Source organism: Prionailurus bengalensis, chromosome D1 (genome assembly GCF_016509475.1).
Source record: "Prionailurus bengalensis isolate Pbe53 chromosome D1, Fcat_Pben_1.1_paternal_pri, whole genome shotgun sequence".
NCBI lineage: Eukaryota > Metazoa > Chordata > Mammalia > Carnivora > Felidae > Prionailurus > Prionailurus bengalensis.
In genome coordinates, this window is record NC_057346.1 from 76,535,161 (window position 1) to 76,555,416 (window position 20,256).

The 20,256-nt window shown below is 35.4% G+C and overlaps 1 protein-coding gene across 1 annotated transcript in view; it reads left to right on the top strand.

The window, feature by feature from the left end:
* PRMT3 (protein arginine methyltransferase 3) overlaps positions 1-20,256 on the top strand; it is a 139,046-nt gene that overhangs the window by 109,788 nt on the left and 9,002 nt on the right. Inside the window, exons 14-15 of the mRNA XM_043580815.1 lie at positions 12,007-12,057; positions 12,253-12,340. Coding sequence (XP_043436750.1) covers positions 12,007-12,057; positions 12,253-12,340 — 139 coding nt within the window. The remainder of the gene's footprint in view (positions 1-12,006; positions 12,058-12,252; positions 12,341-20,256) is intronic.

The window sequence follows — 20,256 nt, forward strand, 5'->3', positions numbered from 1 at the left end:
ACAAACGCTTGTACATCAATGCTTATCGCAGCATTATTCATAATAGCTAAAAAGTGGAAACAAACCAGATGTCCATCCCCTGAAGAATGAATAAACAAAATGTGCTATATCCATACAGTGAAGTAATATCTGGCCATAAAACAAAATAGGTTCTAGTACATAATACTACACAGATGAGGCTTGAAAACGGTATGTTAAGTACAAGTGCTAACTACAGAAGGATTCCATTTATGTTAAATGTTCAGAATAGGCAAATCTGTGGAGAGGGCTGGGATTAGAAGGGGATACAGGATATCTTTTTGGGGTAATAAAAATGTTCTAAAATTAGATTGTTGTACAAGTCTGACTATTCTTTAAAAACTGAATTATACAGCTTACTTAAATAGAATTTTATTATATGTGAATTGTATCAGAAAGAAGAAGAAAAAAACCTACACTTAGGACATCCTAGTAACAGTATAGAATTCAAGGAGAAAAAAAATTTTCTTTTTAATGTTTATTTATTTTTGAGAGAGAGCGCATGCACAGGGGAGGGGCAGAGAGCAAGAGAGACAGAGGATCCAAGCAAGCTCTGCCCTGTCACCGCAGAGCCCCATGCGGGGCTCAAATTCACAAACTGTGAGATCACGACCTTTGCTGAAGTCAGGTGCTTAACCAACTGAGCCACCAGATGCCCCAAGGAGAAAATCTTAAAAGCAGTCAGTGGGGCTATGAGTAGAGTGCTGGAATTATCTTCAAGGGAGCAGTAAATAGACCAATAAATATCTTAACAGAAACAACAGAATTAAAAAGATAATACAGTGATGATATCCTCAGTGTACTAAAAGAAAATAGCTGCCAACCCTGAATTTTACACAACTAAAATATCTTTTAGAATGAATCTGGGGGCACCTGTGTGGCTCATTTGGTTGAGCGTCCCAACTTCAGCTCAGGTCATGATCCCATGGTTTGTGAGTTCAGGCCCCACATTGGGCTTGCTGCTGTCAGCTCAGAGTCTGCTTTGGATCCTCTGTCCCCCCTCTTTGTCCCTCCCCCACTTGCGTGCTCGCTTTCTCAAAAATAAATGAATATTTTTCAAAAAGATAAAAAGGGGTGCCTGGGTGGCTCAGCTGGTTAAGCATCCGACTTTAACTCAGGTCATGATCTGGCGGTTTGTGGGCTCGAGCCCCACGTTGGGCAGGCTGGAGCCTGCTTCGGATTCTGTGTCTCCCTCTCTCTCTCTCTCAAAAATAAACATTAAAAAAAAAAAGATTAAAAAAAAGAATGAATCTGAAATTTAAAAAATTTCAGATGAACAGATAAAAAGAGGGAAAGACAGTTTGTCCCAGACAACCTGTACTAACCTATACTATACTCAGGAGATACGAATAGGTATTCAGGCAAACAGAGAACGACCCCAATGGAAGGCCAGTATATAGGAAAAAATAAAGATTAACAAAAATGGTAAATACGCACATACCGGTAGTTCCACTGTTAGGTGTATACCCAACAACAGTTAATACATATGTTCACCAAAAGACATAGTCATGAGAGAGTGTTCATAGCACTACTCATAAAAGCCCCGACTTAAAATTACTTAGTGCCTGTCAATCGTAGACTGGATAAATAAACTGTATAGTCACATATGCCTTACAGCCATATAACAGTTTAAGTAATACACAACAGTATAAATGAATCTAAAAAAGCAACAAGGAAAGTAGCCAGTGACAAGCACTACCTGATGTGTGATTCCATTTATGCTGAAGTATATAATCAGGAATATGAATCTGTGTTCTTAAAAATCAGTATAGTAGTGAGGTAACAGGTGTTGGTGAGGGTGTAGAGAAAAGGAAACCCTTGTGCACTTTTGGTGGAAATGTAAATTAGTATAGCCACTATGGAAAACAGTTATGGAGGTACCTCAGAAAATTAAAAATGGAACTAACAGGCACCTGTGTGTCTTAGTTAAGCATCTGACTCTTGATTTTGGCTCAGGTCATGATCTTAACTTCAGGTTCATTGGTTAAGGTGCTGGCAGCGCAGAGCCTGCTTGGCATTCTGTCTGTCTCCCTCTCTCTTTGCCCCTCCACTGCTTGCTCTCTATTTCTTTCTCAAAATGAATAAAAAACAAAAACTTTAAAAGAAAATAGAACGAGCATATGATCCAGCAATCCCACTTCTGAATATCTGTCCAAAGGAAATGAAAACAGGATCTCAAAGAGATAGATGCACTACCATATTTTTTGCAGTGTTATTCACACCAGCCAAACTATGGGAGCAACCTAAGTGTCCATCAATAGATGAATTGATAAAAAAGATATGGGGGGTGTGTGTGTGTCCACACATAATGGACTATATTATTCAGCCATAAAATGAAGGAAATCTTGCCATTTTCAACAACATGGATACTCCTTGAGGGAACTACACTAAGTGAAAGAAGTCAGACAAAGACAAGCTGCATGCTATCATTTATATGTGCAATCTAAAAAAAACTAAATGCATAGGGGACGCGTGGGTGGCTCAGCCGGTTAAGCGTCTGACTTGGGCTCAGGTCATGATCTCGTGGTTCGTGGGTTCGAGCCCCCCACCAGGCTTTGTGCTGACAGCTCAGAGCCTGGAACCTGCTTGGGATTCTGTGTCTCCCTGTCTCTCTCCCCCTTCCCTGCTCATTCTCTATTTTCTCCCTCTCTTCCTCTCTCTCTCTCAAAAATAGACATTAAAAAAGTAAGACAAAAGCTTTTTAAAAATGAAAATGTTAATAAGTGTCAGTGAGTTTTGAGTGTACAAAACAGTATCTTGTGTTTATAGCTAGGAAGAAATGTAGAGCAGTTAGGACATGTCAAATATCAATTTATGAAATGTCAGAGGGAAAGTACTTTTATTCTAGGCTCTAAAGAGGTGATCCCTTCTGCCCCCTAAAATCACTTTAATAAGCAAGTTTGAAATTACAAGGGAAGCAGACTAAGTAAATTTAAAAGAAATTTGAGTTATAATCTGGGACTATTTTATGTAGATCAAAAATTAATTACATTAAGGTTTTCAGTAAAGGTACCTTTTTAAAAATATTTTTAGACCTATCGTCTGTTTTGCTACTTCCCATATTGCTTGGTCTATTTCTAAACGCTACTCAATTTGGCAGTATCCCTTGAGAGTTATATGGCACTTAATGTGTATTGTTCCCTAGAGGAATCATGAAAGAAAAGAAAGATGCAGATTTTCTCTTGGGATAAAATAGAAAATTAATTGAAGAAGAAAGAGTCCATAATTTAAGCTATAGTTAATATTGTGATAAAATCATAATGTATAATTTTCGCATTGATTGATTACATCTTCTTAGTTTAATTACCAGTTATTACTAGCAGTGTTTGTAGTCTTTATGCAGCAGCTTGCATGGTTTATGTTTGTATTTTCATCTCGTTTGTATACACTAATGTAAGCTGTGTAATCATTCTTAGGCATTATCTTCTTACTCTTTCTTTACTTGTTTCAGACTCATCATCAGTAGGCTTTTGAGTTCTATATTAAGATTTTGAAAGAAATACTCCAACAAAAAAATGAATTGTTGTTTTTGTCATAGTGATTCTGCTGCATGGATTACAAACACTCTATCTCCATGCTTGGATAAACTCCATCAAAAGCACATTATCCTCCTACTTCTGTGGCCAGCTGCCTAATTGTATCTGCTGTAACCACACGCTGTTGGAACATGATACCAATGAAGAACAGAAATGATAAATTACTCCCTGCAGGTGATAGTGATAATGATAATTTTTAATTTCCTTCTTCCTCATAAGGTCTAGTCTGGTCTTATTTCATTGGCTACCATCCTGTAACATACACACGATGCGTTTTCTTTAAAGAAATACCCACTACACAAAAATATATGAGAAAATAATTTATTTTTATTCCAAGTCATTGTTCTTCAAACGAGCATGTGTAAAATGAACTGCATCTACCTTTGTGTATATAGGATAAACAAACAAAATATGGCTTAAAACAGATTTTTAAATATTCAGTTTACAAATAATTGTCAGTTCTTTTCTTCCTTTTTGTGAAACCCACAAAGAAGAACAAAGAACTCATTTTGAAAAACCGTATTCTAATGCTTAGGAATGTTTAAGATGCACAACAAAGCTATCTGCCTGAATTATTTTCGTGTATATACTTCAAATGAATTGTGGAGGATTCCCTCCAAATTACAAATGTGATCAAACTGCCCAGAAGTTTACCGTATGTGCATGTATTTTCCTTTTATTCTGTTTTCTTCTATTATAATCCTTCTTGTTGTTAATTAGCACAGATTCTCCTATCTCTCAGTCTAAGGACGTTTTAACTAAAATTTTTCTGACAGTGGTACAATTCAGTGAAATTTTATTTATTTAACTGTGACCTTGTCTCCGAGGATTAACCCAACTCCTACAGATATTTTATTTTAATGCTTATTTTTCCCCTCAGCAGCTCCCTTTGCTCCTGACAAGATATACATGTGGAACAAAAGAGAAATTTATTCTGTGCTCAGGCCTTATAACCTATCTGATCTTTTTCAAGCACGTGTCAAGATGTGCTCCAGTTATTTATTACCATTGCCTATTAGTCATCATTTTCAATTTCCTGTGGTTGTTGTTTATTCTTACATTTGAATGACTTTAACAGAGAGAGTGTAAGTTCATTGAAATTAACATTTGAAAGACCTAGAGATAGTCTGTCAAAGTGCTGGTAACAAGGTGGTGAAACTAATTGAAAAATAGTGTGGCATGTTTACGTTCTGCAGCAAAATAAATAACTTTGTCTCCAAGTCAGCTGCCGTATTTGGTTATAATGGCTTTGCAGAAATAAAAACACTAATCATGGTTCAGTTGGGTTTTAGGACTGTGATTCAAGTTTAAGATTTTTTCCTCTTTTTTCTAATACCTATTTTAATTATTAAGGAGCACTTATACAGTGGCGGGGGGGGGGGCGGGGAGTGGGGGGACATGGTGGTAGAGAGAGCCCTTTCCCTTTATTTAAGTGGCATTCTGTTTGAGGGTTAACACCCATTTTAAAACCAGAAATTCCCTTTGGTTTTTTCAGAGCAAGAATTTTCTACTTGCTCAGTTAGGGGAATGTTCAAAGCCTGATGAGTAGATAGATTATTTGCACATAATTTTTTATCATAGGTGAATTTCTTCCTAACTTCTCATGGTTCTGCTTAATGTATGCTATGGAACTGATTTTAATACTACCCTCCACCAGACATCATTAGGAAGGTAAATCTGCTTGAGGAGTTGAAGAAACTCCATTTCAAAGGGAACTGTAAGCTAGATGTGATTTCAGATCTATCTTTGTCATAGATCCCTGCCAAATTCTCAAAACCAAAATGAATTTATGCTTTTCATTTTTATTTATTCATCTTGAGACATAAAACCTGTTTTCTTGTTACCCCAAACTATGTAGTATCTCTTTCACTGTATTTTTGGGGGGTTAGGGGAAAGTTAGTTTCTTTTTTGATTTTGAACTTAATTTCATAGGTAGTGCAATTTGGGGATTGGAAGACAGTTCTAAAGTATCCTTGTATTCACAAATATTTTGACTTTTTAATTTCACTGTAAAGTCATGCATCAACCTCTTCTCTTTGCTATGACCTGTAGTGTGTTGTAATTGCAATTGTTCTACCATAATAATATTGCCAGTGTGTCTTTTACCAGAGTTAAATATAGGATGTTTTACTTTGTGTGTTTTATACATTTCAGACTTAGGTCACATTTTCTGATCATGTATATTGTTATTATTATAGAAATGTTATTGTATTGTAATTGGGGAAATTGTCTTTATTTTCAAATTCATGTAGTTCCTGTTACATATTAGATACTGCCGTAGCCCTGGGAGTGCAGATATGAGTAGTTTTTGGGTGTCAATAAGGGAACTGATACAAAGGTAATAGTTGAATTGAGTGCATCTTCATGCAGTACTGTAGACCATTTAGCTCAAAAATGATTTATTATTATCACAGAAGCTGTTTATTTTTTGGGGGGGGGGGATGTAAATTATAAATAAGGATTAAGAATATGAACTTCCCAAATCTGTCATCCACTTTCAGTAGCTTGGTGAATATCTTTTCAGACATGTACATAATATACTCAACGTTTGTATAACATATAATAAGTGCCCATAATACATGTACTATTCTTTTTACCTAATATCCAAATCGATAAATATTTACCTACAAGATTACTTTTGATGGACAAAATGTTATTCCATGATATGGAAGTATTATGATTTATTAACTGGTGACCTGTTATTGAAAATTTAGGCTAAAATTGGCCTCTTGTGGCTAAATCTTTGCAAGCATACTTGATAATTTCCATGGAATTTTTTTTTTAAGTTTAGAATTACTGAGTCAGTGAGTATATGCATTTGATTGAGTCTACAACACATACATACACAACAGAAAAGTCCACAAATCTTAAATGTAGTTTGAAAAAATTGAACAAAGTGAATGCCTACCATGTATCCAGCACTCAGCTGGAGAAACAGAATATTACCAGCAGCCAGGAGCCCTCCATCTGAGTCTTTCCAGTTTCTATTGCTATTGCAAGGGCAACTACTCTCCTGACTTACAACACTGTAAGTTAGTCATACTATATTTGAATTTTCTATATATGGATAGAATCATATATTTTGTGTCTGACTTCTTTTTAATGCAAATGTCTTGCCTTTTAATATGTATTGCTGAGTTCTCTCTAGAAAGGTTATTTCAGTTTGTTCTCCCAGTATGAATGCTACTTTCCCCATTTACTGTGGATATTATTAAAAATTTGTTTTCCTCGTCATTATCAAAGAAAACTGTATCTGGTTGTTTTGTTTTGTTTTTAATTTTATTTAACATTTTTTATTTTTGAGACAGAGAGAGACAGAGCATGAATGGGGGAGGGTCAGAGAGAGAGGGAGACACAGAATCCGAAACAGGCTCCAGGCTCTAAGCGGTCAGCACAGAGCCGGACGCGGGGCTTGAACTCACGGACCGCAAGATCATGACCTGAACTGAAGTCGGACGCTTAACCGACTGAGCCACCCAGGCGCCCCTGTATCTGGTTGTTTTAATTTACTTTTTTTTCTAAGTAGGTCATATATTTTTTATATATGCTTTATTATTTGATTTTTCTTTTATAAATTTCCTGCTTTGTCTTAATTTTTGACATATTCTTACTAATTTTGTAGTAGCTTAATGTACAAAGGACAGTGACTCTTTGTAATATATATTGCAAATGTTCTCAGATTTATTCAGCTTTTTTTTTTTTTAATTTTTTTTTCAACGTTTATTTATTTTTGGGGGGACAGAGAGAGACAGAGCATGAACGGGGGAGGGGCAGAGAGAGAGGGAGACACAGAATCGGAAACAGGCTCCAGGCTCTGAGCCATCAGCCCAGAGCCCGACGCGGGGCTCGAACTCCCGGACCGCGAGATCGTGACCTGGCTGAAGTCGGACGCTTAACCGACTGCGCCACCCAGGCGCCCCTCAGCTTTTAAGTTTTACACTAAAATTTTATTTTTTTATTGATGTATAATTAACATAAAGTGTCATATTAGTTTTGGGGGTACAACATAATGGTTCAACAATGCTATACATTACTCAGTGCTCACTGTGATAAATGTAGCTACCATTTGTCACCATAGAACATTGTTGCAATATTATTGACTATATCTTCTATGCTCTACTTTTCATCTCCATGACTTATTTTATACTGGAAGTTTGTACCTCTTGATCCCTTTATCTGTTACCCACCTCCTCCCACCTCTCCTGCAACAACTGCCAGTTTATTCTCTGTATTTAATAGTCTGGGTTGTTTTGTTTGTCTGTTTTTTAGATTCTACATATAAGTGAAATCATGTGGTGTTTGTGTTTCTTTGACTTACTTCACTTAGCATAATACCCTCTATGTCCATCCATGTTGTGAATGGCAAGATTTCTTTTTTTTTTTTTTAATTTATTTTGAGAGAGAGAGAGCACGTGGTAGGGTGTGGGGCAGAGAGAGAGAGAGGGAGAGAGAGAATCCCAAGCAGGTTCCACATGGTCAGCATGGAGCCTGACATTGGCCTTAAACCGACGAACTGTGAGATCATGACCCAAGCCGAAATCAAAAGTTGGACATCTAACCTGATTAAGCCACCCAGGCGCCCCTAGATTTCATTCTTTTTTATGGCAGAGTAATATTCTGTTGTAAATATACACATCCTTTTTATCCATTCATCTGTTGATGGACATTTTAGGTTGCTTCCATATCTTGGCTATTGTAAATAATGCTGCAGTAACCACAGGTGCATATATCTTTTCAAATTAATGTTTTGTTTTCATGGGTAAATACCCAGTAGTGGAATTACTGAATCATATAGTATTTCTATTTTTAACTTTTTGAAGAACTTCCGTATTGTTTTCCACAGTGTCTGCACTAGTTTACATTCCCACCAACCGAGCACAAGGGTTCCTTTTTCTTCACACTGCCATCAACACTTATTATTTCTTGTGTTTTTTATTCTAGCGATTTTGACAGATGTAAGGTAGTATCTCATTTTGGTTTTGATACCAAAGTTTTAAATTTCCATTATATTAGTTTCTGCCTGTGTGTGATGCTTAAAAAGCCTTCTTCAGTTGCAGATTTTATAAACACTTGTATATGTTGGTGTAATTTTACTCTTCCTCCTTCTAACCCCAACCCCCTGCCCTGGTCTTTTTGATTACATAAGCATACATGGAAAAATGCTACCAGATGATACAATTTTGCCTTAAACAATCATAAGTATTTTAAAGGAATTCAGGGGGGAAAGGTAGTCTTTTGTATTTACCCAGCTATTTATCATTTCTATTGCTTTTCTGTTATTTTTGATGTTTCAGGTTTCCTCCCCGTACTGTTGCTCATTAGCCTGAAGAACTGCCTTATTTAACATGTCTTCTGAAAACTCTTTTGGCGATGAATTCTTTTAGTTTTCCTTTACTAGAAAATGTGTTTATTTTGCCTTCATTTCTGAAGGATAATTTTGCCAGATAAAGAATGTTTAAAAGTCTTTCCTGCTCCAATATTTTTTTCTTTTCAATCTGAATTTCCAATTACACATATGTTAGATCCACGGGTCCCTGACACTCTTGCATTTTTTATTAATCTTTTTCCCCGTTTTTTTCTTTTTTTTGAGAGAGAGAGAGGGAAAGCACATGACCAGCAGAGGGTCAGAGAGAGAGAGAGAGAAAATCCCAATTGGGATTCTCTCACAAGATCATGACCTGAGCCAGAATCAAGAGTTGGACACTTAACCAACTGAACCACCCAGGCACCCCCACCTCTGGTTTTTCAAATTAGATACTTTCTATTGATTGGTCCTCAAATTCACTGATTTTTTTTTTTTTCCTCTGTAATCTCCATTCTGCAATTCAGTTCAGGGAGTTTGTTTCAGTTACTGCATTTTTTAATTCTAAAATTTCCATTAGGTTTGGGTTTTTTGGGGGGCGGAGGGGGGGGTTTCTATTTCTCTACTGAGAATTCCTGTTTTTCACTTCCATTTCAGTGTGTTTTCTATAACCTCATTTCTGTTCCTTCAAAACAGCATAGTTACAATTCCTGCCTTAAGATCTTTGTCTCCTAGGACTCAGGGTCATCTCAGAGTTGGCATCTTTTCTCTTGAAAGTTAGCTACATTTTCCTGGTTCTTTGTATGTTGAGTAATTTTGGATTATGTTCTAGATGTGCATGCTATGTTGTGTGTAATCTCGGTCATGTTATAATCATCTGGAAAATAGTGTTTGGTGTAAGCAGGCAGTCATACCAGTTAAAGTCAAAACATGAATTCTGTCAACAATGCCTGGGCAGATGGTGGTTCACATCTCAGTTTTATTCTCTGAACGTTTGCTATGCTGTTTTGGGTCTCTCCTGCACATAAGCTGTTCAGGGATCGTCTGACTTGTACAGGTTTTTCAAATCTTTGTTTTGTTCTCTAGATCTTTACCTGTTGACTTAAGGTTTTCCCATGCACATTTTATTCAGAGTTAATCCTGAGACCTGTGCTAGTGATTCAGGTTTTAGTTCCATTCCCTCAGCCTTTGTTATGTTGATTTGGATCTAGCCGGCGTAGTTCAGAGGTTAGGTGGAAACTTCTGTAGGTTCATGCATAGAATTAATTAGAGGATCCTCTCCTCCCCCATACGTAGCTCACATTCTTCATTTTTTTCAGAGTCTAAAATTATTAGTTCTAAGTTTAGTTATTCATTGATTTCATAAAGTGTCCCAACTACAGAAGAAGACTAGCTATATTTAGGAAACTGAAGACTGAAAATTTTAATTAAAATTTATTGAGAACCTGTTATCTAACACACTTGTTCTAGGTAAGGGGCACAGCAGTATGAGTTACACATAGGCTTTCCTCTTAAATGGTTTGCAGTCTCGTAGGGCAACTAACTATAATATGGTAAGTACTGTGTATAATAAGCACATTCTCTCAGCAAATATTTTCTGTGTACTATGGGCCAGGCACTGCTGTAGGGACTAAGGATACAGTGGTGAACAAGACTGGCATACAGGAATAAATTTAAGAAAACGCTTGAACTAACCTGTGGAGGAAATCAACTGAAGAAAGTTATGTTTTAGATATGTTCTGATTAACTGCATGGTTTTCTATAATAATTTGTATTTGAGTACCATAGTGCTTTATTTATATCTATTTGACAGAATTATAAATAGTATTTTGATTCCCTCTTGGTATCTAAAATATAATGAACCTCAACATTGAATAGTGAGCTGGTTTTGGACCCAGTTCATATTAACCTTACAGACCAATAAATTAACTTCACATTCTCAACAAAAGCAGCAGGATACACAAATTATCTTTATAGTGATTTTTTAGTAATCAGTGTCCTGTTTTTAACACTTTATAAGCTTTTTTTAATGCCGGTTTTAAAAATAGATTATGCTAGGTCTATTAGTGAAAGAAAAACAAATGGTATCACTTAAATTTTAAATAAAAAGAAATGAAAAATATATATTTATCTGAATAATCATCTTTTAGAAACCTCTGTATACTATTGCAGTAACCCTTAGAGTTATTTCAGAGGTTCTCCTTTGGGTATATGTTTAAACATAAGTTTTACTTGAATACTATTACATGTTTTATCATCAGAAAAAAAAAGTGACATTTAAAAATTCCATTGATTTCATCATAAAAATAGTCATAGTACTTTAAGATTGGATGCACAAGATCAGAAGAAATTAAATGAGATCTTTGTATAAAAGAGTATGTTTAAATTACATTTATTGCTGTGTAACAAACCACCCTAAAACTGAGTGCCTTGACATCACAGTCATTTGGATTTATTTGTGTATGATTCTGCAATCTAGACTGTATTTATCTACTATTTCTTCTGCCGGTCCCTCCTCGGGTCCCTCCTGCTGCTGCAGTTGTCTGGTTTGACTGGAGCGAAAAGGGTCCAAGATGGCTCAACTTGTTCAGCAGCCTCCTTGGGACAGTGGGTCAGCTAGGGGCCGATTGAGCCTTCTTCTTCGTGTAACCTCTCACCTTTCAGTAGTCTACCACAGTCATTTCTCTAATCAAACATGTGTTGATTATTTGATTAGCCTTGTTGCCCTTCTTATTATATTGTTTCTGTGGGGAAAAGTCAAATTACGTTACTTTATTTTTACATGTAACTTCTTTTACGGGAAAAATAGTGACCTATCATAAGTTTAAGAAGTATCTAGTCTTTGAAATGGATTCTTTTGCTAAGTTTGTTTTGTTTTGTTTTGTTTGTTTGTTTTTAAGAGTATGTGAACAAAGGAGGGGACAGAGCGGGAGAGAGAATCTCAAGCAGGCTCCACGCTCAGTGAGGAGCCTGACACAGGGCTCATTCCCGCTACCCTGGGATCACAACCTGAGCTGAAATTAAGGGTCGGATGGTCAACCAACTGAGCCACCCAGGCTCCCCTCTTTTTGCCAAGTCTTGAAAGACTGAATAATTATTATGTCATGTAATTAGTTTAATAATTATTTATATCTCTTTTCTTAAAAACAGGCAATTGCTGGCTACTTCGATATATATTTTGAGAAGAATTGTCACAGGAAGGTAAGTATCCTGAGTTTTCTCGTAAGAATTAATTATGTGAAATACATTTATTTTATTTTTGTGCCCCCAGGTGTTTGATCATAAGCATTTTGATGTTGTAAGCAATTGGAGCTTGTATTTGATGTCGTAGATTAATGTAGCATGATATTAAAAATCTTGTACTTCATCAGATACTTTTGAACTCTACCAATGCAGGTTGTGTTCTCCACGGGCCCCCAGAGTGCCAAAACACACTGGAAACAAACAGTATTTCTACTGGAAAAGCCATTTTCAGTGAAAGCAGGTGAGAAGTAATAGTAAAAGGGGAGAAATGTCTTATTCATTTTGAAGTTAACAATATCCCTTCATTCTGCACAATTTTTTGTGTGCCCACTGTATTTTAAGTAACAACAGATCTAAGATAAGATGTTCTCAGAATTACATGAATTTTAGATGGCATGTTATTTCATTAAAGTAGTAATTTAAAGAAAACTCTTATTTAAATCTAGTTCCCACCATTTAAAATGTATGTGACTTACTATGTGGCTTTTGAGTACCACAAATAATTCAGAAAACGTTTCTTTAAGCAATAAGTAGTATTTCCTAAGTTGCAACTATAACTAGAAATATGTTCGTTTCCAAAGTGACTAAAGAGAAGTATCACCAACAGAGGTGAAGTATAAATTAAAGAGAATGCCATTCAGTAGTTATTATATTCAATATATATGCCTAGAATGCTCTCCACTGTCATCACCTGCTCAAATCTTAAAGTGTTCAAGGACTGGTCCAATTCTTCATTCTTTTGTTTTACACCTCATTGATTTTTCACTTAGATGAGCACCTATAGTTCTGATATACCTACACCCTTAACTCCACAAGTTCGAATTTGATTATAGAATCTTTTTTTTATTTAAATTACTCATTACATATAAGTTGTCCTGTCCCACTTTCACTGAAACCTTCCTATCTTCTTCCTTCGTGTACAGAGCTGAATGTACAACTGAATGTACAACTAACTGTACATACAGAGCTGTACATACAGAGCTGAATGTACAACTAACTTTGATGAAAAGATACTCAACATCACTAGTAACTCAGGAGAGGCCAGGTAAAACTATGTAAAAGACTGTTTTAAACATCACTACAGGAAAAAACACATAAAATTTAACAATGCTGAGTGCTGACAATAATGCAGCCAAATGGAACTTTTAAACTCTTCTGCTGATAGTCATGATTGGTACAACTTTAGAGAACAGTTTGCTGCCATCAAGTGAAGTATAGATGTATAAGTATCCATCACTACAGCCAGTTTTCTTCCCTAGGCATGTATTCTGAAGGGTCTCCCCCACAACCTGTGTACAAGTATCTTGACAACAGTATGGTTTGTAGAAGTCAACAGTTGGCGGCAACTTTAATGTCCATTAACTGAAGATAAATATGGTAGTTACATACAATAAAATCTCTGTAATAAATCATATATGCGTGTCTGTCAGAAGCAACTTTAAACAAAAGAAGTTGCAGGATTCCTACAATGCACTGTTTATATGGAGCTTGAAAACATGTGAAACAATTATACATACACACACATAGTAAAAGTAAGAAGCAACACTTAAAAATGATAACTACGGAATTCAGTGAGTGGTCACTTCTGGGGAAAGGTAGAAGTAGGATCAGGGAAGGCTATAAAGAAGGTTCGGTGCCATGTATCTGAATCATTCCTTTTAGAAATTGAGGGAACTGTGGGAGGATGGTAAGATTTGGCAAAGCCGAGAGTGTTGGGTCCTGGGTGGTCATTATATTGTTCTCTGTATGTTTAAAATACAATTTCATAAAATTCATTTCTAGCTTTGATTTCATTGTTGATGCATAAGTTGAATTTAGTAGATGCAAATAAACACTATTAGAGTAAAGCAGCACCTTGTTGCCCTGTTTTCACTTTAAGATCGTAATGATATGGAATTAACACCTTGATAGTATCATTTTCTCTTTCTCCAAAAAGCTTGAACACAGCAAAGCAAGTGAAGCAAGCACAAATGAAATTTTATTGCATTTGCTTTTTGTTTGGTTGGTTGGTTTTTATATACCTTTGGTATTTGGATGATATTTAGAAACTTGAAAATGTTGCTTTCTTCTTTACTGTAACCATTTTATTGTTTCAGTGCTAGAATTGTATTTTTTTTTTAAGTTTATTTATTCATTTTGAGAGAGAGAGACAGCACAAATGGGAACAGGGCAGAGAGATTCCCAAGGAGGCGTCACACTGCCAGCACAGAATCCAACGTGGGGCTCAAACCCCCAAACCGTGAGATCATGACCCGAGCTGAAACCAAGAGTCGGACTCTTAACTGACTGAGCCACCTGGGAACCCCTTAATGCTAGAATTTTAAATACAGTACTAATTCATTCATGTTTTAATCTTAGAGGAGATTTAAGATAATATTTTCATTTTCTCCTACCTAATTATAACAAAATATTATTTGATGTCTAGTGAAATTTTGAAATCCTAACTACGCTTTACCTAGTAATCCTTAGACTAATTGTTTCAGCTGTTTTTAGAATACTATGAAGGAGGTGTGTGATTTTAATGTTTCCTTCTGGCACCATCTACATTCTATATTTCTTTCACTGCTATTGTATATGTACTTGTATTTAAATAAATAGTAAGGCCAATACATCAAAAATACTAGAATCCCCCTTTAAAGTACAACCAGGAAAGTCTTGAAAGGGAAATTTCAAAGTAAGGAAAATGTGGTCATTTCAGCTATGGAAGTATAAAGGAAGAATTATACAAAGAAATATAACAGTTGTTTTTTTTTTTAAACCCTGCTGAGCCTCTGGTGGTAGTACTAAATGAATAGAAGCTGGAAGTTGCAGGGCCAAGTACTAAAAAGGACACATTAATCAGAAAAAGAGCTCCAGAAATCTACACATGATGTCCCCTTCTGTTTTGGATGAGTACTAAGATGTATATGTGTAGGATGAAATGCCTGAGTTTAGGCAGAAGATCTGGGGCAGCTGTGAACCAGACAGTTCCCAAAGTTTACAGGAGGCTGTTTAGGGTTTTGACTTTCAACCAGCAAGAGTGGGGAGTCCATAGCTTCATAATGGAAATAAACTGTCCCAGAATAAAGGCTAGCCTGCATGCTCCTCAACAAAGCTTAAAAACAAGCCTTAAAAGAAAAAAACTGGACCCAAGTGACTTTAATGGCAACAAAAGAAAACAAAAAACTCAGACATTGCACAACATGAAATTCATCATGGCAAAAACTTTCCATCAGTGACTTTTCATCAATCAGAAAGACTTTGTTTTCTCATTTTTTTTAATTTGGTAAAAGATAATTGACTATTTAAAGCAAAAATAATGTACTGTGGGTTTCAAAACATAGACTGAGGCACATGGGTGGCTCAGTCGAGCATTCAGTTCTTGATTTCAGCTCAGGTCATGATCCCAGGATCATGGGATCAAGCCCTACATCAGGCTCTGCGCTGAGCATGGAGCCTGCTTAAGATTCTCATTCTTTTTCTGTCTCTCTCTTCCTCCCTCTCCCTCTGCCCCTCTCCCCCCTCTTGCTTTCTTTCTAAAAAAAAAATAAATAATTTTAAAAACATGGAGACATAAAATGTATGGCAGTGATCAAAGACATTAATGAGAAAATGGAAATACATTAAGTTCCTACATGGTACATGAAGCAATTTAATGGTAAATTATGATAAATTAAATATGTACATTGTAAATGCCAGAAGAACAGATTGAAAATTTAAATTAAGCCACAAAATATAGCTAATAAGCTAGTAGTGAAGATAAAATGGAATTTTGAGAAAAAAGAAGATACAAACATAACCAGGTGGACCAATAAAAAACAAATGGTATGATGGTAGACTTAAATTCCAACATTAATAACTATATTAAAAATGAATGGTCTGCACACCGACACAATGGAATATTTTGAGTGCTAAAAAGAAATAAACTCTCAAGTTACGAAATGATATGGAGGAATCTTAAATGCATATCACTAAGTGAAAGGAGCTAATCCGCAAAGGCTACCTACTGTGTGATTCCACCTATAGGACGTTTTGAAAAAAGCAAAACCACGGAGACAGTGAAAAGAACAGTGGTCACTGGGGACAAGGGATACAAATGAGTAGAGCACAGAGGATTTTTATGGCAGTGAAAATAAGCTCTTTCACTGAATGCAACTTCAGTACCAGAATGCATGGAACAGCTACTTGACATCTCTGAAAAGTAAATAATAGCAGATAAATTGGAGAAGACCAGAATTCAAAGAACCCCGAAGTGGTGGTAAATATATGATTTATTTGCTTCCAGTATCCCCCAGTCTGGACTCCAGACAGCCTGATACCCAAAAGGAGGGCATTAGCACAGAAAGAACTCCCAACAGAGCCCTCTAACTCTAACTTAAGGAATGGGGAAAGGGTCTTCTAATTAATGCTCAGAGAGAATGGAGGAAATTCCTTTTTCTTTTCTATTTCTCTCTGTTCTCTCATACACCAACCCCCAGTTAACCCCACAGTAGTAGCAAAAGTAACAGTGGCAGCAATGGGGACCCAAAGACAACTTAAACTGTGGGGAACAGTAGGTAAATGAGTGCATATGGCTGTGCCCCATTAAATTTTATTTACAAAAACAGGAGGCCAGCCTCAAATCCATCTCCAGGTATAGATTGCTTCATTGCAAATTCTTCCAACCCTTAAAATGGAAATAATACCAATTCTACACAATGTCTTCCAGAAAGTAGAAGAGTGAGGGCCTTGATACCAAAAACTAGACAAAAGTTGTACAAGAAAATTAAACTACAGAACAGTGTCTCTCATGAATGTAGATGCACAAATTTTATACAAAATGCAAATTGAATCCAGCAATATATTAAAAAAAAAAAAAAACAGCACACTATGACCAAGTGGGATTTGGTCCAGGAATACAAGACTGATTTAATAATTTAATATTTTTTTAATACTTTAGAATCTTTTAATGCAGTCAACCATGCTAACCATCTAAAGAAGAAAAACCATATGGTCACATCATTGGATGCAAAAAAAGCATTTGACAAAATTCAGTATCTATTAATGATAAATACTCATACTAGAAATAAAAAGAGAACTTGCTGAACCTGATAAAAGGTGTCCACACAAAGTCCACAGCTAGCATCATACTGACTGGAGCAAGACTGAATGTTTTCCCTCTGTTTGGGATAGGGCAAGAATGTTCACTCTCATCACTCCTATTCTCTTATTTTGGAGGTCTTAGCCAGTGCAATAAGGAAGGAAAAATGAATTAAAAGCCCTTGGAAGGGAAGAAATCGAAGTGTCATTATTTACAGATAACATGATTGTATACACAGAAAATTCCAAGGAATCTCCAAAAAAACCTACCAGAATTAGTAAGTGAATTTAGCATGGTAGAAATTGATAGGCTGATTCTAAAATTTGTGTGCAAATCCAAAAGACCTAGAGTAGCCAAGCAATTTTCCAAAATCATATTGGAATCCTTACACTATGTGATTTCTAAACTTATTAAAAAGTTATATTAAGCCAGACAGTAATGTATTATACTATAGATAGACATAAACATTGATGTAACAAATAGAGAACCCAGAAATAGACCCACTTTTGTATAGTTAATTATATTTTTCCAAAGAGTCAGTGTAATTCAATGGGAAAATGATAATCTTTTCAAGAAGTGCTTAGAACTAAATATTTGTATAGGAAAAAAATCTCATTGCTTACCTTATATAAAAACCAACTCTCTCTCTCTTTCATGGGTCATAAACCTAAATATAAAAGTGTAAAACTGCCAGATTTCTAGAAGATAACATAATCTTTGAGACTTGGAGTAGGCAAAAGTTCGCAAAGATGAGATAATGGTAAAACTCATTGAACTGCACATGTAAAATATGCACATTTTACTGTTTGTAAATTATGCCTTACTAAAGTTAATAATTAAACAAAAACCCTCACTGGATTGTCAATATCTCTAGGATAATATCCAAATTCCCTACCATGGCCCTTTACAATCTGACCATTTTTCATCATTTCCAGCCCTACTCTGTTACAGCCCCACATAATAAACACATCATATGCTCCAGCTCATATGGTCTTAGACACATTGCTCATTTTTTAGCTAACTTTCCTTTCTTAGTCCTTGTCTTTGGCTAAGATAGTCTACCTAGAAAGCTGTTTTGACCTCTTTCACTTGATAAATTTCAATTTTCTCCTTATTGCCCAGCTTAGTTTTGTAAATCTTTACTCACTGTCCTCAGAAAATTAATTGCTGTCTTTGTTCTGCTAGATCATTTCATGCATACATCTGTGTTATCACATCTCAGTGTGCTGTGATAAAGGGTTCTAATAGAAGATGAGTTGTTTGTCTTTCTCCATTTTGATCTGATGTAGTATTTGCCATATTGTAAATATTCTGCAAAATATACAAATAAGTATAGTAATATGCAGTGTCATTGAAATTTAATTTCCTTTAATCACCTTGGTGATATCATGCCAAAGGCATTTACTAACTTTTATTTGGTGGTCCCATTTTGTCAACTCTGATGTTCTTAAAAATTTCATCATACTATTGCCCTTGAATAGACTGGTGTTCAAATTTGCCTTGGCATGACTGAAGAGTTCTCTATAGTTGGGTTTAGTTAAACTAAAAGTAGTTTTTGACTCATTATTCTGCTGTAAAATTATTAGATAAAATTAAATAAAGCCAAGAGTCTAATCAGAATGATTTACTATATATGTAAATCTTATCTTAGTGTCCAGAAAGTAATATAATATTTTTAAAATAAAAACATTATAAATATTCCTATAGAGTTATGCTGCCTAGATTGGGGGCGGGGGAGGGTGGATGTCTTCAGTAATGGTAAATCTCATTCAGTAAATATCTTCAGTAAATGGTAAATGGTAATGGTAATTCTACCCTTCAGGGTAGCCTTGATATTTAGAAAGCAAGAAAAAGCATTGTGAATAGGGAATTTCTTAGATTAAGAATTGTACATTTGGCCAAAAGCAAAATGGAACATAAAGTAATGAGCCTAATTTGTTTTATTTTGTTGTGTTTGTTTTTATTTTTTGTTTTTTGTTTTTATTTACAACCTAGATTTAAAAATAATTCAGAAAAAAAATGTTCTCAACATTTGAGCCCTTCCAGCATTCTGGGAGTAACAAACCAGCCTCCCAGAATAAATACTTTTAACACTTAGCTTTAAATTTTAAATTCACCATGTTTTTCCTCTTTGCTTTAATGTGCAGTTTTATTGTGCATTAAATGTACGATACTTGTACATTTCACTGCCAATAATGGCACTGTTTACTTTTAAAATCCAGATATTTTTCATGTAATTTGGCTTTGAAAACATGACTAAAATCAGTCTATTTATTTTTCTTTCTTTATATGTATCTAGTAAGCTTGATGATAGAAAAACCCATTTATTTTTTTCTTTCATTCTTTACCTCTAAGCTTTAATAGTGATAATAATGATTTTTAAGTTTTTCTCCTTTCTGGGGAAATGAAATTTCATTGCTCTAGAAGAAATTAATTTTAAAAAAACACAAGAACAGAATTGAAATGAAATCAATTTTGTTCCTTACTGAACGCAACACTGCTTTGTGGTTCTAATAGCCGTCTGCCGATGATAAAAACAAGGTGATACAGCTCAGCTTCACAGAGTGTCCTTTCCAGCTCTCACCACAGTATGCACGCTTAACAACATCAGTCATTTTATATCTATTTGACACTGATAAATGACTACGATCTATTCTCGTATTACAGCCACTGTCTTGGCACTTTTGTCAGGCCTAAACAATTGAAGGGAGTTCAGCAGTGTGAATTATGTATTTATTACCGTGACCCTTCGTGCTATTTAATTAACTTAAATAAGTGCTGTTTGCACCCTCGTTTTGAAATTAAGATTATTAGAGAAATAGTTGTTTTGCTTGTATTTCATTTTAAGACATTAAAATTACCATATCAGCTTATAAGGCAGTTACTGTTAAGACTTTTTAATTATTCAGATGTTTTGTTTAATATTGATGCTTAAATTTTTTTGTGAAAATGTAACGAAGGTATCCATTACTAGTTTATTTTGACTTGTGCTAGATTTCTGAATTAAATGAAACAGCAGGACATGCAGTAAAAAGAAATAATTGCAGCAATACCTCATATATATCAACAAAACCACTCACAGGAATGCACAAAGGATT